We start from the raw sequence: 17,367 nt of genomic DNA on the forward strand, positions 1-17,367 counted from the left end.
ATTGCCCCAACCCCCTTTAATTGCCCCAAACCCCCTTTTACTTGCCCCAAACCCCCTTTAGTTGCCCCCAACCCCCTTCTAGTTGCCCCTCTCACCCCTCCAATCGCCCCCCCAAGCCCTCTAATTGCCCCAAGAGCCCTCTAATTGCCCCCCCGAGCCCTCTAATTGCCCCCCGAGCCCTCTAATTGCCCCCCGAGCCCTCTAATTGCCCCCCGAGCCCTCTAATTGCCCCCCAGAGCCCTCTAATTGCCCCCTGAGCCCTCTAATTGCCCCCTGAGCCCTCTAATTGCCCCCCGAGCCCTCAAATTGCCCCCCGGAGCCCTCGAATTGCCCCCCGAGCCCTCTAATTGCCCCCCCGAGCCCTCGAATTGCCCCCCGAGCCCTCGAATTGCCCCCTGAGCCCTCGAATTGCCCCCCGGAGCCCTCGAATTGCCCCCCCGAGCCCTCTAATTGCCCCCTGAGCCCTCGAATTGCCCCAAGAGCCCTCTAATTGCCCCCCCGGAGCCCTCTAATTGCTCCCAGAGCCCTCTGATTGCCCCCTGAGCCCTCTAATTGGCCCCCCGAGCCCTCTAATTGCCCCCCGGAGCCCTCTAATTGGCCCCCCGAGCCCTCTAATTGCCCCTTGAGCTCTCTAATTGCCCCCCTGAGCCCTCCAATCGCCCCCCCGAGCCCTCTAATTGCCCCCTGAGCCCTCTAATTGCCCCAAGAGCCCTCTAATCGCCCCCCCAAGCCCTCTAATTGCCCCCTGAGCCCTCGAATTGCCCCCCCGAGCCCTCGAATTGCCCCCTGAGCCCCCGGCGTTGCCCCCCCAGCCCCTGCACCTGGACTACGTGGTGGCGGCCGCCAACCTGTTTGCCCAGAGCTACGGCATCGCGGGCTCGCGGGACCGGGCGGCGGTGGCCGAGCTGCTGCGGGGGGTGCGCGTCCCCCCCTTCACCCCCAAAGCCGGCGTCCGCATCCACGTCTCCGACCAGGAGCTCCAGAGCGCCAGCGCCACCCTCGGTGCGGGGCTACGGGGGGGGGGGCTGGGGCAGTTCGAGGGGGGAGTGGGGTGACTAGAAGGGGGTTTGGGAGCAATTAAAGGGGGTTTGGGGCAATTAATGGGGGTTTGGGGGTAATTAAAGGGGGTTGGGGTGACTAAAAGGGGGGTTGGGACAAGTAAAGGGGGTTTGGGGCAATTAAAGGGGGCTTGGGGTGACTAAAAGGGGGTTTGGGGTGACTAAAAGGGGGTTTGGGGCAATTAAAGGGGGTTTGGGGTGACTAGAAGGGGGTTTGGGGCAATTAAAAGGGGGTTTGGGGCAATTAAAGGGGGTGGGGGACAACGAAGGGGGATTTGGGTTAACTAGAAGGGGGTTTGGGGCAATTGAAGGGGGTTTGGGGGCAATTAAAGGGGGTTTGGGGCAATTAAAGGGGGGTTGGGGGCAATTAAAAGGGGGTTTGGGGCAAGTAAAAGGGGGTTTGGGGTGACTAGAAGGGGGTTTGGGGCAATTAAAGGGGGTTTGGGGGCAATTAAAGGGGGTTTGGGGTGACTAGAAGGGGGTTTGGGGCAATTAAAAGGGGGTTTGGGGCAATTAAAGGGGGGTTGGGGTGAGGAACTGGGGTTTGGGGGCAATTAAAGGGGGTTTGGGGCAATTAAAGGGGGTTTGGGGCAAGTAAAGGGGGTTTGGGGCAATTAAGGGGGGTTTGGGGGCAATTAAAGGGGGTTTGGGGTGACTAGAAGGGGGTTTGGGGCAATTAAAAGGGGGTTTGGGGTGACTAGAAGGGGGTTGGGGGCAATTAAAGGGGGGTTTGGGGTGACTAGAAGGGGGTTGGGGGCAATTAAAGGGGGGTTGGGGCAATTAAAAGGGGGTTTGGGGCAATTAAAGGGGGGTTGGGGGCAATTAAAAGGGGGTTTGGGGTGACTAGAAGGGGGTTTGGGGTGACTAAAGGGGGGTTGGGGGTGACTAGAAGGGGGTTTGGGGCAATTAAAGGGGGTTTGGGGTAACTAGAAGGGGGTTGGGGGCAATTAAAGGGGGTTTGGGGTAATTAAAGGGGGTTTGGGGCAATTAAAAGGGGGCTCGGGGGCAATTAAAAGGGGGTTTGGGGTGACTAGAAGGGGGTTTGGGGTGACTAAAGGGGGGTTGGGGGTGACTAGAAGGGGGTTTGGGGCAATTAAAAGGGGGCTTGGGGTGACTAAAAGGGGGTTTGGGGCAATTAAAGGGGGTTTGGGGCAATTAAAAGGGGGTTTGGGGCAATTAAAGGGGGGTTTGGGGCAATTAAAGGGGGGTTGGGATCCCCTGGAGGTCCCCTGGAGGTTCTGGGGGGTCCCCTGGAGGTTCTTGGGGTGCCAAGAGGTCCCCTGGAGGTTCTTGGGGGTCTCCAGGAGGTCCCCATGGAGGTTCCCAAGGTTCTTGGGGGTCTCCAGGAGGTTCTTGGGGTGCTGAGAGGTCCCCATGAGGTTCTGGGGGGTCCCCTGGAAGTTCTTGGGGTCCCCTGGAAGTTCTTGGGGTGCTGAGAGGTGTCCCCCCCCCCCCGCAGACGACGGGCGCCTGGAGGAGCTGAAGGCGTCGCTGCCGAGCCCCGAGGAGCTGCCCGGCTTCCGCATGTTCCCCATCGAGTTCGAGAAGGTGGGACCCGCACCCCAAAACCCCCTTCCTGCCCCCCGACATCTCCGTCCCACCCCACGGCTTCTTCTTCTTCTTCTCCTCCTTCTCCTCCACCCCAGGACGACGACACCAACTTCCACATGGACTTCATCGTCGCGGCCTCCAACCTGCGAGCCGAGAACTACGACATCCCCCCCGCCGACCGCCACAAGGTGGGGACCCCCGGGGGCACCTCGAGGGCTTTTGGGGTCCTGGAGGCCTCAGGGTCGGTTCCTCGAGGTGTTTTGGAGTCCAGGAGGCCTCAGGGTCGGTTTCTCGAGGTGTTTTGGGGTCTCGGTGGGGTCGGGGTCGGTTCCTCGAGGTGTTTTGGGGTCTCAGTGGGGTCAGGGTCGGTTTCTCGAGGTGTTTTGGGGTCTCGGTGGGGTCGGGGTCGGTTCCTCGAGGTGTTTTGGGGTCTCGGTGGGGTCGGGGTGGGTTCCTCGAGGTGTTTTGGGGTCTCGGTGGGGTCGGGGTCGGTTTCTCGAGGTGTTTTGGGGTCTCGGTGGGGTCGGGGTCGGTTTCTCGAGGTGTTTTGGGGTCTCGGTGGGGTCGGGGTCGGTTTCTCGAGGTGTTTTGGGGTCTCGGTGGGGTCGGGGTCGGTTCCTCGAGGTGTTTTGGGGTCCAGGAGGCCTCAGGGTTGGTTTCTCGAGGTGTTTTGGGGTCCAGGAGGCCTCACGGTCGGTTCCTCGAGGTGTTTTGGGGTCCAGGAGGCCTCACGGTCGGTTCCTCGAGGTGTTTTGGGGTCTCAGTGGGGTCAGGGTCGGTTTCTCGAGGTGTTTTGGGGTCTCGGTGGGGTCGGGGTCGGTTCCTCGAGGTGTTTTGGGGTCTCGGTGGGGTCGGGGTCGGTTTCTCGAGGTGTTTTGGGGTCTCGGTGGGGTCGGGGTCGGTTTCTCAAGGTGTTTTGGGGTCTCGGTGGGGTCGGTGTCGGTTCCTCAAGGTGTTTTGGGGTCTCGGTGGGGTCGGGGTCGGTTTCTCGAGGTGTTTTGGGGTCTCGGTGGGGTCGGGGTCGGTTCCTCGAGGTGTTTTGGGGTCTCGGTGGGGTCAGGGTCGGTTTTTCGAGGTGTCCCTCCCCGGTTTCAGAGCAAGCTGATCGCGGGGAAGATCATCCCGGCCATCGCCACCACCACGGCGGCCGTGGTGGGCCTGGCCTGCCTGGAGCTCTACAAGCTGGTCCAGGGCCACCGCCGCTTGGCCTCCTACAAGAACGCCTTCCTCAACCTGGCCCTGCCCTTCGTCGGCTTCTCCGAGCCCCTCGCCTGCCCCCGCAACAAGGTGGGCGCCGCGGGGGCCACCACGGGGCCGGGGTCGGGGTCTCGAGGTGGTTTGGGGTCTCGGTGGGGTGGAGGTTGGATTCTCGAGGTGTTTTGGGGTCTCGGTGGGGTCAAGGGTTGGGTTCTCGAGGTGGGTTGAGGTCTTGGTGGGGTCAGGGTTGGGTTTTCAAGGTCTTTTGGGGTCTCAGTGGCGTCTGGGTTGGATTCTTGAGGTGTTTTGAGGTCCTGGTGGGGTTGGGGTTGGGTTCTCGAGGTGTTTTGGGGTCTCAATGGGGTTGAGGTTTGTTTCTTGAGGCGGGTTGAGGTCTTGGGGGGGTCAGGGTTGAGTTCTTGAGGTCTTTGGGGGTCTTGGTGGGTTCAGGGTTGGATTCTCAAGGTTTTTTGGGGTCTCGGAGGGAATGAGGTTGATTTCTTGATGTCCTTTGGGGTCTTGGTGGGGTCGGGGTCAGGTTCTCAAGGTGGGTTGATGTCTTGGTGGGGTCACAGTTGGGTTCTCGAGGTGTTTTGGGGTCTCAATGGGGTCAAGGTTGGATTCTTGAGGTCCTTTTGGGTCTTGGTGGGCTCAGGGTTGGGTTCTCGAGGTGTTTTGAGGTCTTGGTGGCCTCAGGGTTGGGTTCTCGAGGTGTTTTGAGGTCCTGGTGGCCTCAGGGTTGGGTTCTCGAGGTGTTTTGAGGTCCTGGTGGCCTCAGGGTTGGGTTCTCGAGGTGTTTTGAGGTCCTGGTGGCCTCAGAGTTGGGTTCTCGGGGTGTTTTGAGCTCTCAGTGGCCTCAGGGTCGGTTTCTTGAGCTGTTTTGAGGTCTGGTGGGCTCAGGGTTGGGTTCTCGAGGTGTTTTGAGGTCCCTGCTTGCCCCTGGTGGCCGCCGGGTGTCCCCAACCGGTGGCCCTGCTCTCGTGTCAGTACTACGAGGTGGAGTGGACGCTGTGGGATCGCTTTGAGGTCCAGGGGCTGCAGCCCGACGGGCAGGAGATGACCCTGCGCCAGTTCCTCGCCTACTTCAAGGTACTGGGAGCACTGGGAGGGGCTCCGGGACCTCCTGGGACGCCCCCCACGGAGCTCCACGGAAGCCGGGGGAGATGTGGCCACCACCGTATCTGGTGGCCGGGGGGCCGGGGGGCGGCCGGGGGTCCCTGGGGGGCGGCCGGGGGGGCCGAGGGTCCCACCCCACGTCCCCCACCGTGTCCCCCCCTCTCTTCTCCGTGTCCCCCGCAGAAGGAGCACCGGCTGGAGATCACCATGTTGTCCCAGGGCGTCTCCATGCTCTACTCCTTCTTCATGCCGGCGGCCAAGCTGCGCGAGCGCCACGACCAACCGTAGGGACCGGGGGGGGCACCGGGGGGGGGGGCCCAGGGCCACAGACCCAGGGCTGAGGCCACCACGATGGGCTCCGTGGCCACGTCTCCATGGTTGGGGCCACCACAATGGTCTCCATGGCCTCATCTCTACGGTAGAGGCCACCATCTTGGTCCTCCATGATCTCATCTCTATGGTTGAGGCCACCATCTTGGTCCTCCATGACCCCTTCTCTATGGTAGAGGCCACCACGATGGTCTCCATGACCTCATCTCTATGGTAGAGGGCACCATCTTGGTCCTCCGTGATCATATCTCTATGGTAGAAGCCACCACGATGGTCTCCATGACCTCATCTCTATGGTAGAGGCCCCCACGATGGTCTCCATGGCCACATCTCTATGGTAGAGACCACCAGGATGGTCTCCAGAGCCATAATCCCATGATTGAGGTCACCATCTTGGTCCTCCATGATCATATCTCTATGGTAGAGGCCCCCATGATGGTCTCCATGGCCTCATCTCTATGGTAGAGACCACCATGATGGTCTCCATGACCACATCTTTATGGTAGAGGCCCCCACGATGGTCTCCATGGCCACATCTCTATGGTAGAGACCACCATGATCGTCTCCATGACCACATCTCTATGGTAGAGGCTACCATCTTGGTCCTCCATGGTTGTATCTCTATGGTAGAGGCCACCATCTTGGTCCTCCATGACCCCATCTCTATGGTAGAGGCCCCCACGCTGGTCCCCGCGGCCGCCATCTTGGTGCTGGAGGCCCTCACGGTGCCCCCCGTGTCCCTTTTTCCCCCCCCCCAGGATGACGGAGATCGTGACGCGCGTCTCCAAGAAGAAGCTGGGCCGCCACGTCAAGGCCTTGGTCTTCGAGCTCTGCTGCAACGACGAGAGCGACGCCGACATCGAGGTGCCCTACGTGCGCTACACCATCCGCTGACCCCCCTCCACTTCCGGCCACGCCCCTCCACTTCCGGCCACGCCCACTTCCGGTGTCCCCTCCTTTTCCTTCCCCCTCCCACTTCCTTTCCCCTTCCAGGTGTTGGCGTGGGGCGAGGCCACCAATAAACCAGACCTGGCACCACCCAGGGGACAAGATGGCGGCTCCGGGACACAAGGGGGGGGACAAAGATGGTGGCCTGGGGGCCTCAAGGGGTCGTGGCCACCAGGAGGTCCAAGAAGGACCAAGATGGCCACCAGGATGGTGGCCCCCAAGGGGTCGTGGCCACCAGGTGACGATGGAGGTGGCCCCAGGATGGTGACCTGGGGGCCTCAAGGGGTCGTGGCCACCAGGGGACGATGGAGGTGGCCCCAAGATGGCGGCCTGGGGGCTACAAGGGGTCGTGGCCACCAGGAGGTCCAAGAGGGACCAAGATGACCACCAGGTTGGTGGCCCCAAGGGGTTGTGGCCACCAGGGGACGATGGAGGTGGCCCCAAGATGGTGGCCTGGGGGCCTCAAGGGGTTGTGGCTACCAGGAGGTCCAAGATGGCCACCAGGTGACAATGGAGGTGGCCAAAGATGGTGACCTGGTGGCCTCAAGGGGTCATGGCCACCAGGGAACGATGGAGGTGGCCTCAAGATGGTGACCTGGGGGCCTCAAGGGGTCGTGGCCACCAGGAGGTCCAAGATGGCCACCAGGGGACAATGGAGGTGGCCCCAAGATGGTGGCCTGGGGGCTACAAGGGGTCGTGGCCACCAGGGGGACCAAAATGGCCACCAGGTGACAATGGAGGTGGCCAAAGATGGCGACCTGGGGGCCTCAAGGGGTCGTGGCCACCAGGGGACGATGGAGGTGGCCAAAGATGGTGACCTGGTGGCCTCAAGGGGTCGTGGCCACCAGGGGACGATGGAGGTGGCCCCACGATGGTGGCCTGGGGGCCTCAAGGGGTCGTGGCCACCAGGGGACGATGGAGGTGGCCCCAGGCTGGTGGCCTGGTGGCCCCGAGGTGGCAGCGCTGGGGACAGGAGATGACATCGAGGAGCCCTCGGCCACCCCAGCGACTTTATTGGGGGTCACCCAGGGGGGACCTCGGTGTCCTCCAAGGTCTCGGGGTCTCCTCCAGCCGCTGTCACACGAGGTCCGGGTGACCCCAGGGGTCCCTGTGTCACCTGTGGCCTCGGTGTCCTCCATGGTCTTGATGGTCCCAAGGATCTCGGGGGCCCCGGGGGCCTCGTCCCCACGGCTCGCGGTGTCCCCGGTGTCCCCAAGAGTCTCAGGGTCCCCATTGTCCCCAGAGTTCTTGGTGGCCCCAAAGCTCTTAAGTGTCTCCGTTGTCCCCAAGGCTCTCAGTGTCCCCAGGGCTCTTAGTGTCCCCGTTGTCCTTGTGGCTCTGGGTGTCCCCAAAGCTCTTGGTCTCCCCATGAGTCTCGGTGTCCTCGTTATCCTCGTAGCTCTTGGTGTCCCCAAAGCTCTTGGTGTCCCCAAGGCTCTTGGTGTCCTCAGGGCTCTGGGTGTCCCCAGGGTTCTCGGTGTCCCCAAGGTTCTCGGTGTCCCCAAGGCTCTCAGTGTCCCCGAGGCTCTTGGTGTCCTTGTTATTCTCAGGGCTCTGGGTGTCCCCAAGGTTCTCAGTGTCCCCAAGGCTCTCGGTGTCTTCATTATCCTCATGGTTCTTGGTGTCCCCAAAGCCCTTGGTGTCCCCAAGGCTCTCGGTGTCTTCAGGGTTCTCAGTGTCCCCAAAGCTCTTGGTGTCCCTGAGGCTCTCGGTGTTCTCAGGGCTCTGGGTGTCCCCAAGGTTCTTGGTGTCCCCAAAGCTCTGGGTGTCCCCAAGGTTCTCAGTGTCCCCAAGGCTCTTGGTGTCCCCGAGGCTCTTGGTGTCCCTGTTGTCTTTCTGGTTCTTGGTGTCCCCAAAGCTCTTGGTGTCCTCAGGGCTCTGGGTGTCCCCAAAGCTCTGCGTGTCCCCAAGGTTCTTGGTGTCCCTGAGGCTCTCGGTGTCCTCATGGCTCTGGATGTCCCCAAGGTTCTCAGTGTCCCTGAGGTTCTTGGTGTCCCCAAAGCTCTTGGTGTCCCCAAGGCTCTTGGTGTCCTCGTTATTCTCATGGTTCTGGGTGTTCCCAAGGCTCTTGGTGTCCTCATGGTTCTTGGTGTCCCCAAAGCTCTTGGTGTCCCTGAGGCTCTCGGTGTCTTCAGGGTTCTCAGTGTCCCCAAAGCTCTTGGTGTCCCTGAGGCTCTTGGTGTCCCCGAGGCTGTTGGTGTCCCCGAGGCTCTGGGTGTCCCCAAGGTTCTTGGTGTCCCTGAGGCTCTTAGTGTCCTCAGGGCTCTGGGTGTCCCCAAGGTTCTTGGTGTCCCTGAGGCTCTCGCTGTCTTCAGGGCTCTTGGTGTCCCCAAAGCTCTGCGTGTCCCCAAGGTTCTCAGTGTCCCTGAGGCTCTCGGTGTCCTCAGGGCTCTGGGTGTCCCCAAGGTTCTTGGTGTCCTCAAGGCTCTTAGTGTCTTCAGGGCTCTGGGTGTCCCCAAGGTTCTTGGTGTCCCTGAGGCTCTTGGTATGTTCAGGGCTCTTGGTGTCCCCAAGGTTCTCAGTGTCCCCAAGGTTCTTGGTGTCCCCGAGGCTCTCGGTGTCCCCGAGGCTCTTGGTGTCCTCAGGGCTCTTGGTGTCCCCAAGGTTCTTGGTGTCCCCAAAGCTCTTGGTGTCCCCGAGGCTCTTAGTGTCCTCAGAGCTCTGGGTGTCCCCAAGGTTCTTGGTGTCCCCGAGGCTCTCGCTGTCTTCAGGGCTCTGGGTGTCCCCGAGGCTGTTGGTGTCCCCGGGGGTGTCCCCGGGGGTGTCCCCGGGGGTGTCCCCGCGGTGCCGTCCCCGCTGTCCCCGCAGCTGGCGGTACCGTTGTGCGGCGAGGCTCACGGCCGCCTGCAGCCGCGCCAGCTCCACGGCCTCCGACACCCCTGGGGGGGGGACGGGGACACGGGGGCTGCTTGCGGGGACCCCCCCCATCTCGGGGACCCCCCCTCTGGGTTTCGGGGACACCCCAGCTGTTATTCCCCCCCCCCCCCACCTCGATTTTCGGGGTCCCCCCCCAAATTCTCTCCCCCTTTCCCCAGATTTTACTTCCCCACCTCAGACTTGGGGACCCCCCCTAGATTTTGGGGACCCCCCCTCATGTTTGGGGTCCCCCCTTGGACTTCCCCCCCCCCTCCCAGGACTTTAGGGACCCCCCCTCCTTAATTTTGGGGACCCCCCCTCAAGTTTGGGGCCCCCCCCTCGGGTTTTAGGGACCCTCTCCTGGGTTTTAGACACCCCCCCCCTTAGGTTTTGGGGACCCCCCCATAGGTTTGAGCCCCCCCCTGGGTTTAGGGACCCCCCGTCTTGGGGTTTAGAGCCCCCCTCAGGGATTTTGGGGACCCCCCTGGGTTTAGGGACCCTCTGTCTTGGGGTTTAGAGGCCCCCCAGGGTTTTTGGGGACCCCCCTGGGTTTAGGAACCCCTCGTCTTGGGGTTTAGAGCCCCCCCCAGGGTTTTTGGGGACCCCCCCATGGGTTTTAGCCCCCCCACCCCAGTTTTGGGGCTCCCCCCTTTGGGTTTAGGGCCCCCCCCCAGGGTTTTGACCCCCCCCACCCCATGGGTTTTGGGGTCCTCCCCCCCCTGGATTTTTGGGGTGTCCCCTCCCCCTGGATTTTTGGGGCCCCCCCCGGATTTTTGGGGCCCCTCCCTGGATTTTTGGGGTCCCCCCTCACCGTGCTGGAAGCTGCTCTGGGCTCGGCGCAGGCTCTGGGGCACCAGGACCCCGAACCACTTCAAGGGGTCGGGGGGGGCCCGGGGGGGGGGGGACCCCAAAACCCTCGGGGGGGGCTCGACGCGGACGCAGCCCTGGGGGGGGGGGGTGGGGAGCATCCATGGGACCCCCCAGCCCCATAGAGACCCCCCAAACCCCATAGAGACCCCCCCAGCCCCATAGAGACCCCCCCAGACCCATAGAGACCCCCCCAAACCCCATAGAGAGACCCCCAAACCCCATAGAGCCCCCCCAGCCCCATAGAGACCCCCCAAACCCCATAGAGACCCCCCCCAGCCCCATAGAGACCCCCCCAAACCCCATAGAGACCCCCCCCAGCCCCATAGAGACCCCCCAACCCCATAGAGCCCCCCCAGCCCCATAGAGACCCCCCAAACCCCATAGAGACCCCCCCCAGCCCCATAGAGACCCCCCAACCCCATAGAGCCCCCCCAAACCCCACAGAGCCCCCCCCTCACCATCTCCAGGCTCTTCGGGGTCCCCCCCCGTCACCTCCTCAAAGCTGGGGGGCCCCCCCGGCTCCTGCCTGTTTGGGGGGGGGGGGGGGGGGTGCAGAGGGGACAGGGCTGTCACCTCCCCCCTCCTGGGGACCCCCCAACCCCCCCCCCAGGGCCCCCCCCGGTCACCTCCTGGGGTTCCCCCCCATCCAAACCAGGGGGTCCCCGTGTCCCCCCGTCCGTCCCTCGTATCCCTGTGTCCTTGTGTCCCCATGTCTCTGGGTCTGTCCCCCTGTCCCCCTGTCTGTCCGTGTCCCCGTGTCCCTGTGTGCCCATGTGTCCCCATATCCCTGTCCCTGTGTCCGCGTCCCCGTGTCTCCGTGTCCCCATGTCTGTCCGTGTCCCCCTGTCCCCGTGTCCAGGTCCCCATGTCCCCGTGTCCCTGTGTCCCTGTCCCCATGTCTGTCTGTGTCCCCGTGTCTGTCCATGTCCCCCTGTCCCTGTGTCCCCGTGTCCCCATGTCTGTCTGTGTCCCTGTGTCCGTGTCCCCGTGTCCCTCCGTGTCCCTGTGTCTGTCTCTGTTCCTGTGTCCCCATGTCTGTCCGTGTCCCCCTGTCCCCGTGTCCAGGTCCCCGTGTCTCCCTGTGTCCCTGTCCCTGTGTCCGTGTCCCCCTGTCCCCGTGTCCCCCTGTCCCCGTGTCTGTGTCCCCGTGTGTGTCCATGTTCCTCTGTCCCCCTGTCCCTGTGTCTGTCTGTGTCCCTGTGTCCATGTCCCCGTGTCCCCCCATGTCCCTGTGTCCCCCCGTGTCCCTGTGTCTGTCTCTGTCTCCGTGTCCCCATGTCTGTCCGTGTCCCCCTGTCCCCGTGTCCAGGTCCCTGTGTCTCCCTGTGTCCCTGTCCCTGTCCCCCTGTCCCCCTGTCCGTGTCCCCGTGTCTGTCCATGTCCCCCTGTGCCTGTGTCTCTGTGTCTGTCCCTGTCCCTGTGTCCCCATGTCCCCATGTCTGTCTGTGTCCGTGTCCCCGTGTCCCCATGTCTGTCTGTGTCCCCCTGTGTCCCTGTCCCTGTGTCCGTGTCCCCGTGTCTGTCTGTGTCCCCATGTCCCCCTGTCCCCGTGTCTGTGTCCCCGTGTCTGTCCATGTCCCTCTGTCCCTGTGTCTGTCTGTGTCCCTGTGTCCGTGTCCCCGTGTCCCTCCGTGTCCCTGTGTCTGTCTCTGTTCCTGTGTCCCCGTGTCTGTCCGTGTCCCCCTGTCCCTGTGTCCAGGTCCCCGTGTCCCACTGTGTCCCTGTCCGTGTGTCTGTGTCCCTGTGTCTGTCTGTGTCCCCCTGTCCCCATGTCTGTGTCCTCATGTCCCCCTGTCCCCGTGTCTGTGTCCCCGTGTCTGTCCATGTCCCCCTGTCCCTGTGTCCCTGTGTCTGTCTGTGTCCCTGTGTCTGTCTCTGTCTCCGTGTCCCCATGTCTGTCCATGTCCCCCTGTCCAGGTCCCCGTGTCCCCGTGTCCCTGTCCCCATGTCCGTGTCCCCATGTCCCCCTGTCCCCGTGTCTGTGTCCCCGTGTCTGTCCATGTCCCCCTGTCCCTGTGTCCCCGTGTCCCCCCGTGTCCCTGTCCTCGTGCCCCTGTGTCTGTCCATGTCCTCGTGTCCTTGTCCCTGTCCCCATGTCTGTCTGTGTCCCTCTGTCCCTGTGTCCAGGTCCCCGTGTCTCCCTGTGTCCCTGTCCCTGTCCCCGTGTCCCCTTGTCTGTCTGTGTCCCCCTGTCCCCGTGTCCTCGTGTCCCTGTGTCTGTCCATGTCCTCATGTCCCTGTCCCCATGTCCCCGTGTCTGTGTGTCCCCATGTCTGTCCGTGTCCCCCTGTCCCTGTGTCCAGGTCCCCGTGTCCCCCTGTGTCCCTGTGTCCGTGTCCCCGTGTCTGTCTGTGTCCCCATGTCCCCCTGTCCCCGTGTCTGTGTCCCCGTGTCTCTCTGTGTCCCTGTGTCCGTGTCCCTGTGTCCCCCTGCAACCCCGTGTCCCTGTCCCCGTGTGTCCCCGTGTCTCTGTCCTCGTGTCCCTGTGTCCCCCTGTGTCCCCGTGTCTGTGTCCCCATGTCCCCCTGTCCCCGTGTCTGTGTCCCCGTGTCTCTCTGTGTCCCTGTGTCCTTGTCCCTGTGTCCCCCTGCATCCCCGTGTTCCTGTCCTTGTGTCCCTGTGTCTGTCCATGTCCTCGTGTCCCCATGTCCCTGTCCCCATGTCCCTGTGTCCTCCTGCATCCCCATGTCCCCGTCCCTGTCCCCATGTCCGTGTCCCTGTCCCCGTGTCCCCGTGTCCCCCCGTGTCCCCCCGTGTCCCCGTCCCCGTTACCTGGGGCGCAGGCGCACTCGGGGCTCCATGTGGGCCGCGAACTGCAGGGCCGAGACGCGGGAACAGCCCAGCGAGTACCGCGCCTGGGCCAGGGCCAGCCAGCCCTGCGCACGCACTGGGGTCACTGGGGGGGCTCTAAGGGGGACTGGGGGGCACTGGGAGGGACTGGGGGGCACTGGGAGGGATCTACGGGGGACTGGGGGGCACTGGGAGGGACTGGGGGGCACTGGGAGGGCTCTACGGGGGACTGGGGGGCACTGGGAGGGCTCTACGGGGGACTGGGGGCACTGGGAGGGATCTACGGGGGACTGGGGGGCACTGGGAGGGATCTAAGGGGGACTGGGGGGCACTGGGAGGGGATCTAGGAGGGACTGGGGGGCACTGGGAGGGAGTCTAGGAGGGACTGGAGGTCACTGGGAGGGACTGGAGGTCATTGGGAGGGGACTGAGAGGAGACTGGAGGTCACTGGGAGGGACTGGGGGTCACTGGGAGGGGGTCTAGGAGGGACCGGGGCTCACTGAGAGGGACTGGGAGACACTGGGAGGGGGTCTAGGAGGGACTGGGGGTCACTGGGAGGGGACTAGAGGGCACTGGGAGGGACTGGGAGTCACTGGGAGGGTCCAGGGATCACTGGGAGGGGACTGGGGGTCACTGGGAGGGGGTCTAGGAGGGACTGGGGTCACTGGGAGGGGACTGAGAGGGGACTGGAGGTCACTGGGAGGGACTGGGGGCACTGGGAGGGTCCAGGGATCCCTGGGAGGGGACTGGGGAACACCGGGAGGGATCTAAGAGGGGACCGGGGGTCACTGGGAGGGGGTCTAGGAGGGACTGGGGTCACTGGGAGGGAACTGGGGATCACTGGGAGGGATCTCAAAGAGACTGGAGGGCACTGGAAGGGACTGGGAGTCACTGGGAGGGTCCAGGGGTCACTGGGAGAGGACTGGGGGTCACTGGGAGGGATCTAAGAGGGGACTGGGAAGTATCTAAGAGGGAACTGGAGTTATTGGGAGGGACTGGGGGTTACTGGGAGGGGGTCTAGGAGGGACTGGAGGTCACTGGGAGGGACTGGGGGCACTGGGAGGGATCTGAGAGGGGACTGGAGGTCACTGGGAGGAGACTGGAGGTCACTGGGAGGGGACTAGAGGGCACTGGGAGGGGGTCTAGGAGGGACTGGGGGTCACTGGGAGAGACTGGGCAGGACTGGGAGGGCTCTAGGAGGGCACTGGGGGGACTGGGAGGGTGTTACTGGTGTTACTGGTGTTGCTGGGTCCCTCACCTGCTGCAGGTGCTGGCGCAGCCGCTCCCGCCCCTCCCCCAGCGCCTCGAGCGCCTCCAGCAGCTCCAGCAGCGCCGCGTCCAGCGCCGCCGGGGGGGCCCCTGCGCACCAGTGCGAACCAGTACAAACCAGTACAAACCAGTGCGAACCAGTACAAACCAGTACGAACCAGCGGCCTCCCAGCGCCACCGCGGACCCCTGGGGGACCACCAATTCCCCCCCAGTCCCTCCCCTGGGCCCTCCCAGTACCCCCAGTTCCCTCCCAGCGTCCTCAGCCCTTCCCAGTTCCTCCTCCCAGTGCCTCCCAGTTCCACCCCCCCCAGTGCCACCATGAAAACCTGAGGCCACCAGTCGTCGTCCCCAGTTCCCCTCCCAGTGCTCCCAGCTCCCTTCAGCGCCCCCAGTTCCCATCCCAGTCCTCCCAGTGCCCCCCAGTTCCTCTCCCAGTTCCCCTCCCAGTGCTCCCAGTTCCCTTCAGCGCCCCCAGTTCCCATCCCAGTCCTCCCAGTGCCCCCCAGTTCCCCTCCCAGTGCTCCCAGCTCCCTCCCAGCCCCCTCCAGCGCCCCCATTTCCCCTCCCAGTGCTCCCAGCGCCCCCCAGTTCCCCTCCCAGTGCTCCCAGCTCCCTCCCAGCCCCCTCCAGCGCCCCCAGTTCCCCTCCCAGTGCTCCCAGTGCTCCCAGTTCCCCCATCGATCCCTCACGCTCCATCCCGGCCGCCGCTCCCGTCCCGCTCCGCCTCCCCCTCACGCGGCGGCGCCAAGCGAGGGGCGGGGCTCAGCGAAGCCGCTGGCGCCATCTTGGTTAAGGGCAGCCCGTTTAACTTCCCGTCGGCCGCCATCTTGGTTAAGGGCAGCCCGCTTAACTTCCCATTGGCCGCCATCTTGGTTAAGGGCACCCCGTTTAACTTCCCGTCGGCCGCCATCTTGGTTGAGGGCGCCCGGCTTAACTTCCTGTTAGCCGCCATCTTGGTTGAGGGCGCCCGGCTTCACTTCCTGTTAGCCGCCATCTTTGTTGAGGGCGCGGCGCGTGGGGAGAGCGGAGCGGCGGCAACATGGTGAGGGGGCTCCGCGCCCCAGTTCCCCCAGTTCCCTCCCAGTGCCCCCAGTTCCCACTCCCAGTACCCCCTGTTCCCTCCCAGTGGCTCAATTCCCTCTCCAGTGCTCCCAGTTCCCTCCCAGTGGCCCAATTCCCTCTCCCAGTGCTCCCAGTTCCCTCCCAGTGGCCCAATTCCCTCTCCCAGTGCTCCCAGTTCCCTTCCAGTGCCCCCAGTTCCCTCTCCCAGTGCCCCCAGTTCCCTCTCCCAGTGCTCCCAGTTCCCTCCCAGTGGCCCAATTCCCTCTCCCAGTGCTCCCAGTTTCCCCAGTGGCCTCAATTCCCCTTCCCAGTTTCCTCCCAGTGTCCCCAGTTCCTTCCAAATGCTCCTAATTTCCACTCCCAGTTCCCCCAGTGCCCCAATTCCCTCTCCCAGTTCCCTCCCAGTACTCCCAGTCCCCTCCCAATACTCTCAGTTCTCTCCCAGTGCTCCCAGTTCCCCTCCCAGTGCCCCCAGTTCTCCCCTAGTGCCCCAATTCCCTCTCTCTGTTCCCTCCCAGTGCCCCCAGTTCCCCCTCCCTGTTCCCCAGTGCCCCCAGTTCCCTCCCAGTGCCCCCAGTTGCCCTCCCAGTGCCCCAACTCCCCCTCCCTGTTCCCCCAGTGCCCCCAGTTCCCCTCCCAGTGCCCCCAGTTCCCCTCCCAGTGCCCCCAGTTGCCCTCCCAGTGCCCCCAGTCGCCCCCCCTGACGTGGCGGCCCCCCAGCTGCGTCGCCAGGCGCGGGAGCGTCGCGAGTACCTGCAGCGCCGGGCGCAGGAGGAGCAGCAGCGCGGCCGCCAGGAGCGCAAGGAGCGGCTGCAGCGCGCGCTGGACGGTGAGGGGGGCAAATAGAGGGGGCTGGGGGGCAATTAGAGGGGGCTGGGGGGCAAATAGAGGGGGCTGGGGGGGGGGAATGGGGGGTAAGATGGGGGCTTGGGGGGTAAAAAGGGGTTTGGAGGGGGGAATTTGGGGTAAAATGGGGGTCTGGGGGGGTAAAAAGGGCCTTGGAGGGGGGAAGGGGGATAAAATGAGGGCTTGGGGGGTAAAAAGGGGTTTGGAGGGGGGAATGCGGGGTAAAATGGGGGCTTGGGGGGTAAAAAGGGCTTTGGAGGGGAGGAAGGGGGGTAAAATGGGGGCTTGGGGGGTAAAAAGGGTCTTGGAGGAGGGAATTTGGGGTAAAAAGGTGGGTCTGGGGGAAATGGGGGTAAAGGAGGGGTCTGGGGGGGTAAAAGAGGGGTCTGGGGGGGTAAAAAGGGCTTTGGAGGGGGGAATGGGGGGTAAAATGGGGGTCAGGGGGGTAAAAAAGGGTCTTGGAGGGGGGAATGGGGGGTAAATGGGGGTCTGGGGGGTAAAAAGGGTCTTGGAGGGGGGGAGGGGGGGAAATTGGGGTCTGGGGGGGTAAAAAGTGCTTTGGAGGGGAGGAAGGGGGGTAAAATGGGGGCTTGGGGGGAAAAAACGGTCTTGGAGGGGGGAATTTGGGGTAAAAAGGTGGGTCTGGGGGGGGAAATGGGGGTAAAAGGGGTCTGGGGGGGTAAAAAGGGTCTTGGAGGAGGAAGGGGGTTAAGATGGGGGTCTGGGGGGGTAAAAAGGGTCTTGGAGGGGGGAACGGGGGGTAAAATGGGGGCTTGGGGGGTAAAAAGGGCTCTGGAGGGGGGAATTTCGGGTAAAAAGGTGGGTCTGGGGGGAAAAATGGGGGTAAAAGAGGGGTCTTGGGGGGTAAAAAGGGTCTTGGAGGGGGGGAAGGGGGGTAAAATGGGGGTCTGGGGGGGTAAAAAGGGCTTTGGAGGGGGGAATGGGGGGTAAAATGGGGGTCAGGGGGGTAAAAAAGGGTCTTGGAGGGGGGAATTTGGGGTAAAAAGGTGGGTCTGGGGGGGAAATGGGGGTAAAAGAGGGGTCTGGGGGGGGTAAAAGAGGGGCCTGGGGGGGTAAAAAGGGCTTTGGAGGGGGGAATGGGGGGTAAAATGGGGGTCTGGGGGGTTAAAAAGGGCTTTGGAGGGGGGGGAAGGGGGGTAAAATGGGGGCTTGGGGGGTAAAAAGGGTCTTGGAGGGGGGAATTTGGGGTAAAAAGCTGGGTCTGGGGGGGGGAATGGCGGTAAAAGAGGGGTCTGGGGGGGTAAAAAGAGTCTTGGAGGGGGGAAGGGGGGTAAAATGGGGGTCTGGGGGGGTAAAAAGGGTCTTGGAGGGGGGGAATGGGGGATAAAATGGGGGCTTGGGGGGTAAAAAGGGTCTTGGAGGGGGGGAATGGGGGGTAAGGGGGTAAATGGGGTGTTTAGGGGTCAAAAAGAGCCCTGGAGAGGGGAAAATGAAGGGGTTTGGGGGGTAACA

General features: G+C 63.5%; 2 protein-coding genes across 2 annotated transcripts in view; one reads left to right on the forward strand and one right to left on the reverse strand.

Moving 5' to 3' along the window:
- UBA1 (ubiquitin like modifier activating enzyme 1) overlaps positions 1-6,304 on the forward strand; it is a 40,670-nt gene extending 34,366 nt beyond the window's left edge. The window contains exons 20-26 of the mRNA XM_069882799.1: positions 813-1,002; positions 2,518-2,606; positions 2,705-2,797; positions 3,705-3,896; positions 4,794-4,895; positions 5,106-5,206; positions 6,011-6,304. Coding sequence (XP_069738900.1) covers positions 813-1,002; positions 2,518-2,606; positions 2,705-2,797; positions 3,705-3,896; positions 4,794-4,895; positions 5,106-5,206; positions 6,011-6,146 — 903 coding nt within the window. The 3' untranslated portion in view covers positions 6,147-6,304. The remainder of the gene's footprint in view (positions 1-812; positions 1,003-2,517; positions 2,607-2,704; positions 2,798-3,704; positions 3,897-4,793; positions 4,896-5,105; positions 5,207-6,010) is intronic.
- Positions 6,305-7,196: 892 nt separating this feature from the next.
- Positions 7,197-14,419, reverse strand: CCDC115 (coiled-coil domain containing 115). Its single transcript, XM_069882806.1, is given in 6 exon segments — positions 7,197-9,079; positions 9,868-9,986; positions 9,988-10,000; positions 10,385-10,452; positions 12,699-12,802; positions 13,975-14,419. Coding segments are annotated over 6 exon segments (2,328 nt in total). The 5' UTR covers positions 14,386-14,419; the 3' UTR covers positions 7,197-7,466.
- Between the last annotated feature and the right edge of the window lie 2,948 nt (positions 14,420-17,367).

Source organism: Phaenicophaeus curvirostris, unplaced genomic scaffold (genome assembly GCF_032191515.1).
Source record: "Phaenicophaeus curvirostris isolate KB17595 unplaced genomic scaffold, BPBGC_Pcur_1.0 scaffold_356, whole genome shotgun sequence".
NCBI classification, from domain to species: Eukaryota; Metazoa; Chordata; class Aves; order Cuculiformes; family Cuculidae; genus Phaenicophaeus; species Phaenicophaeus curvirostris.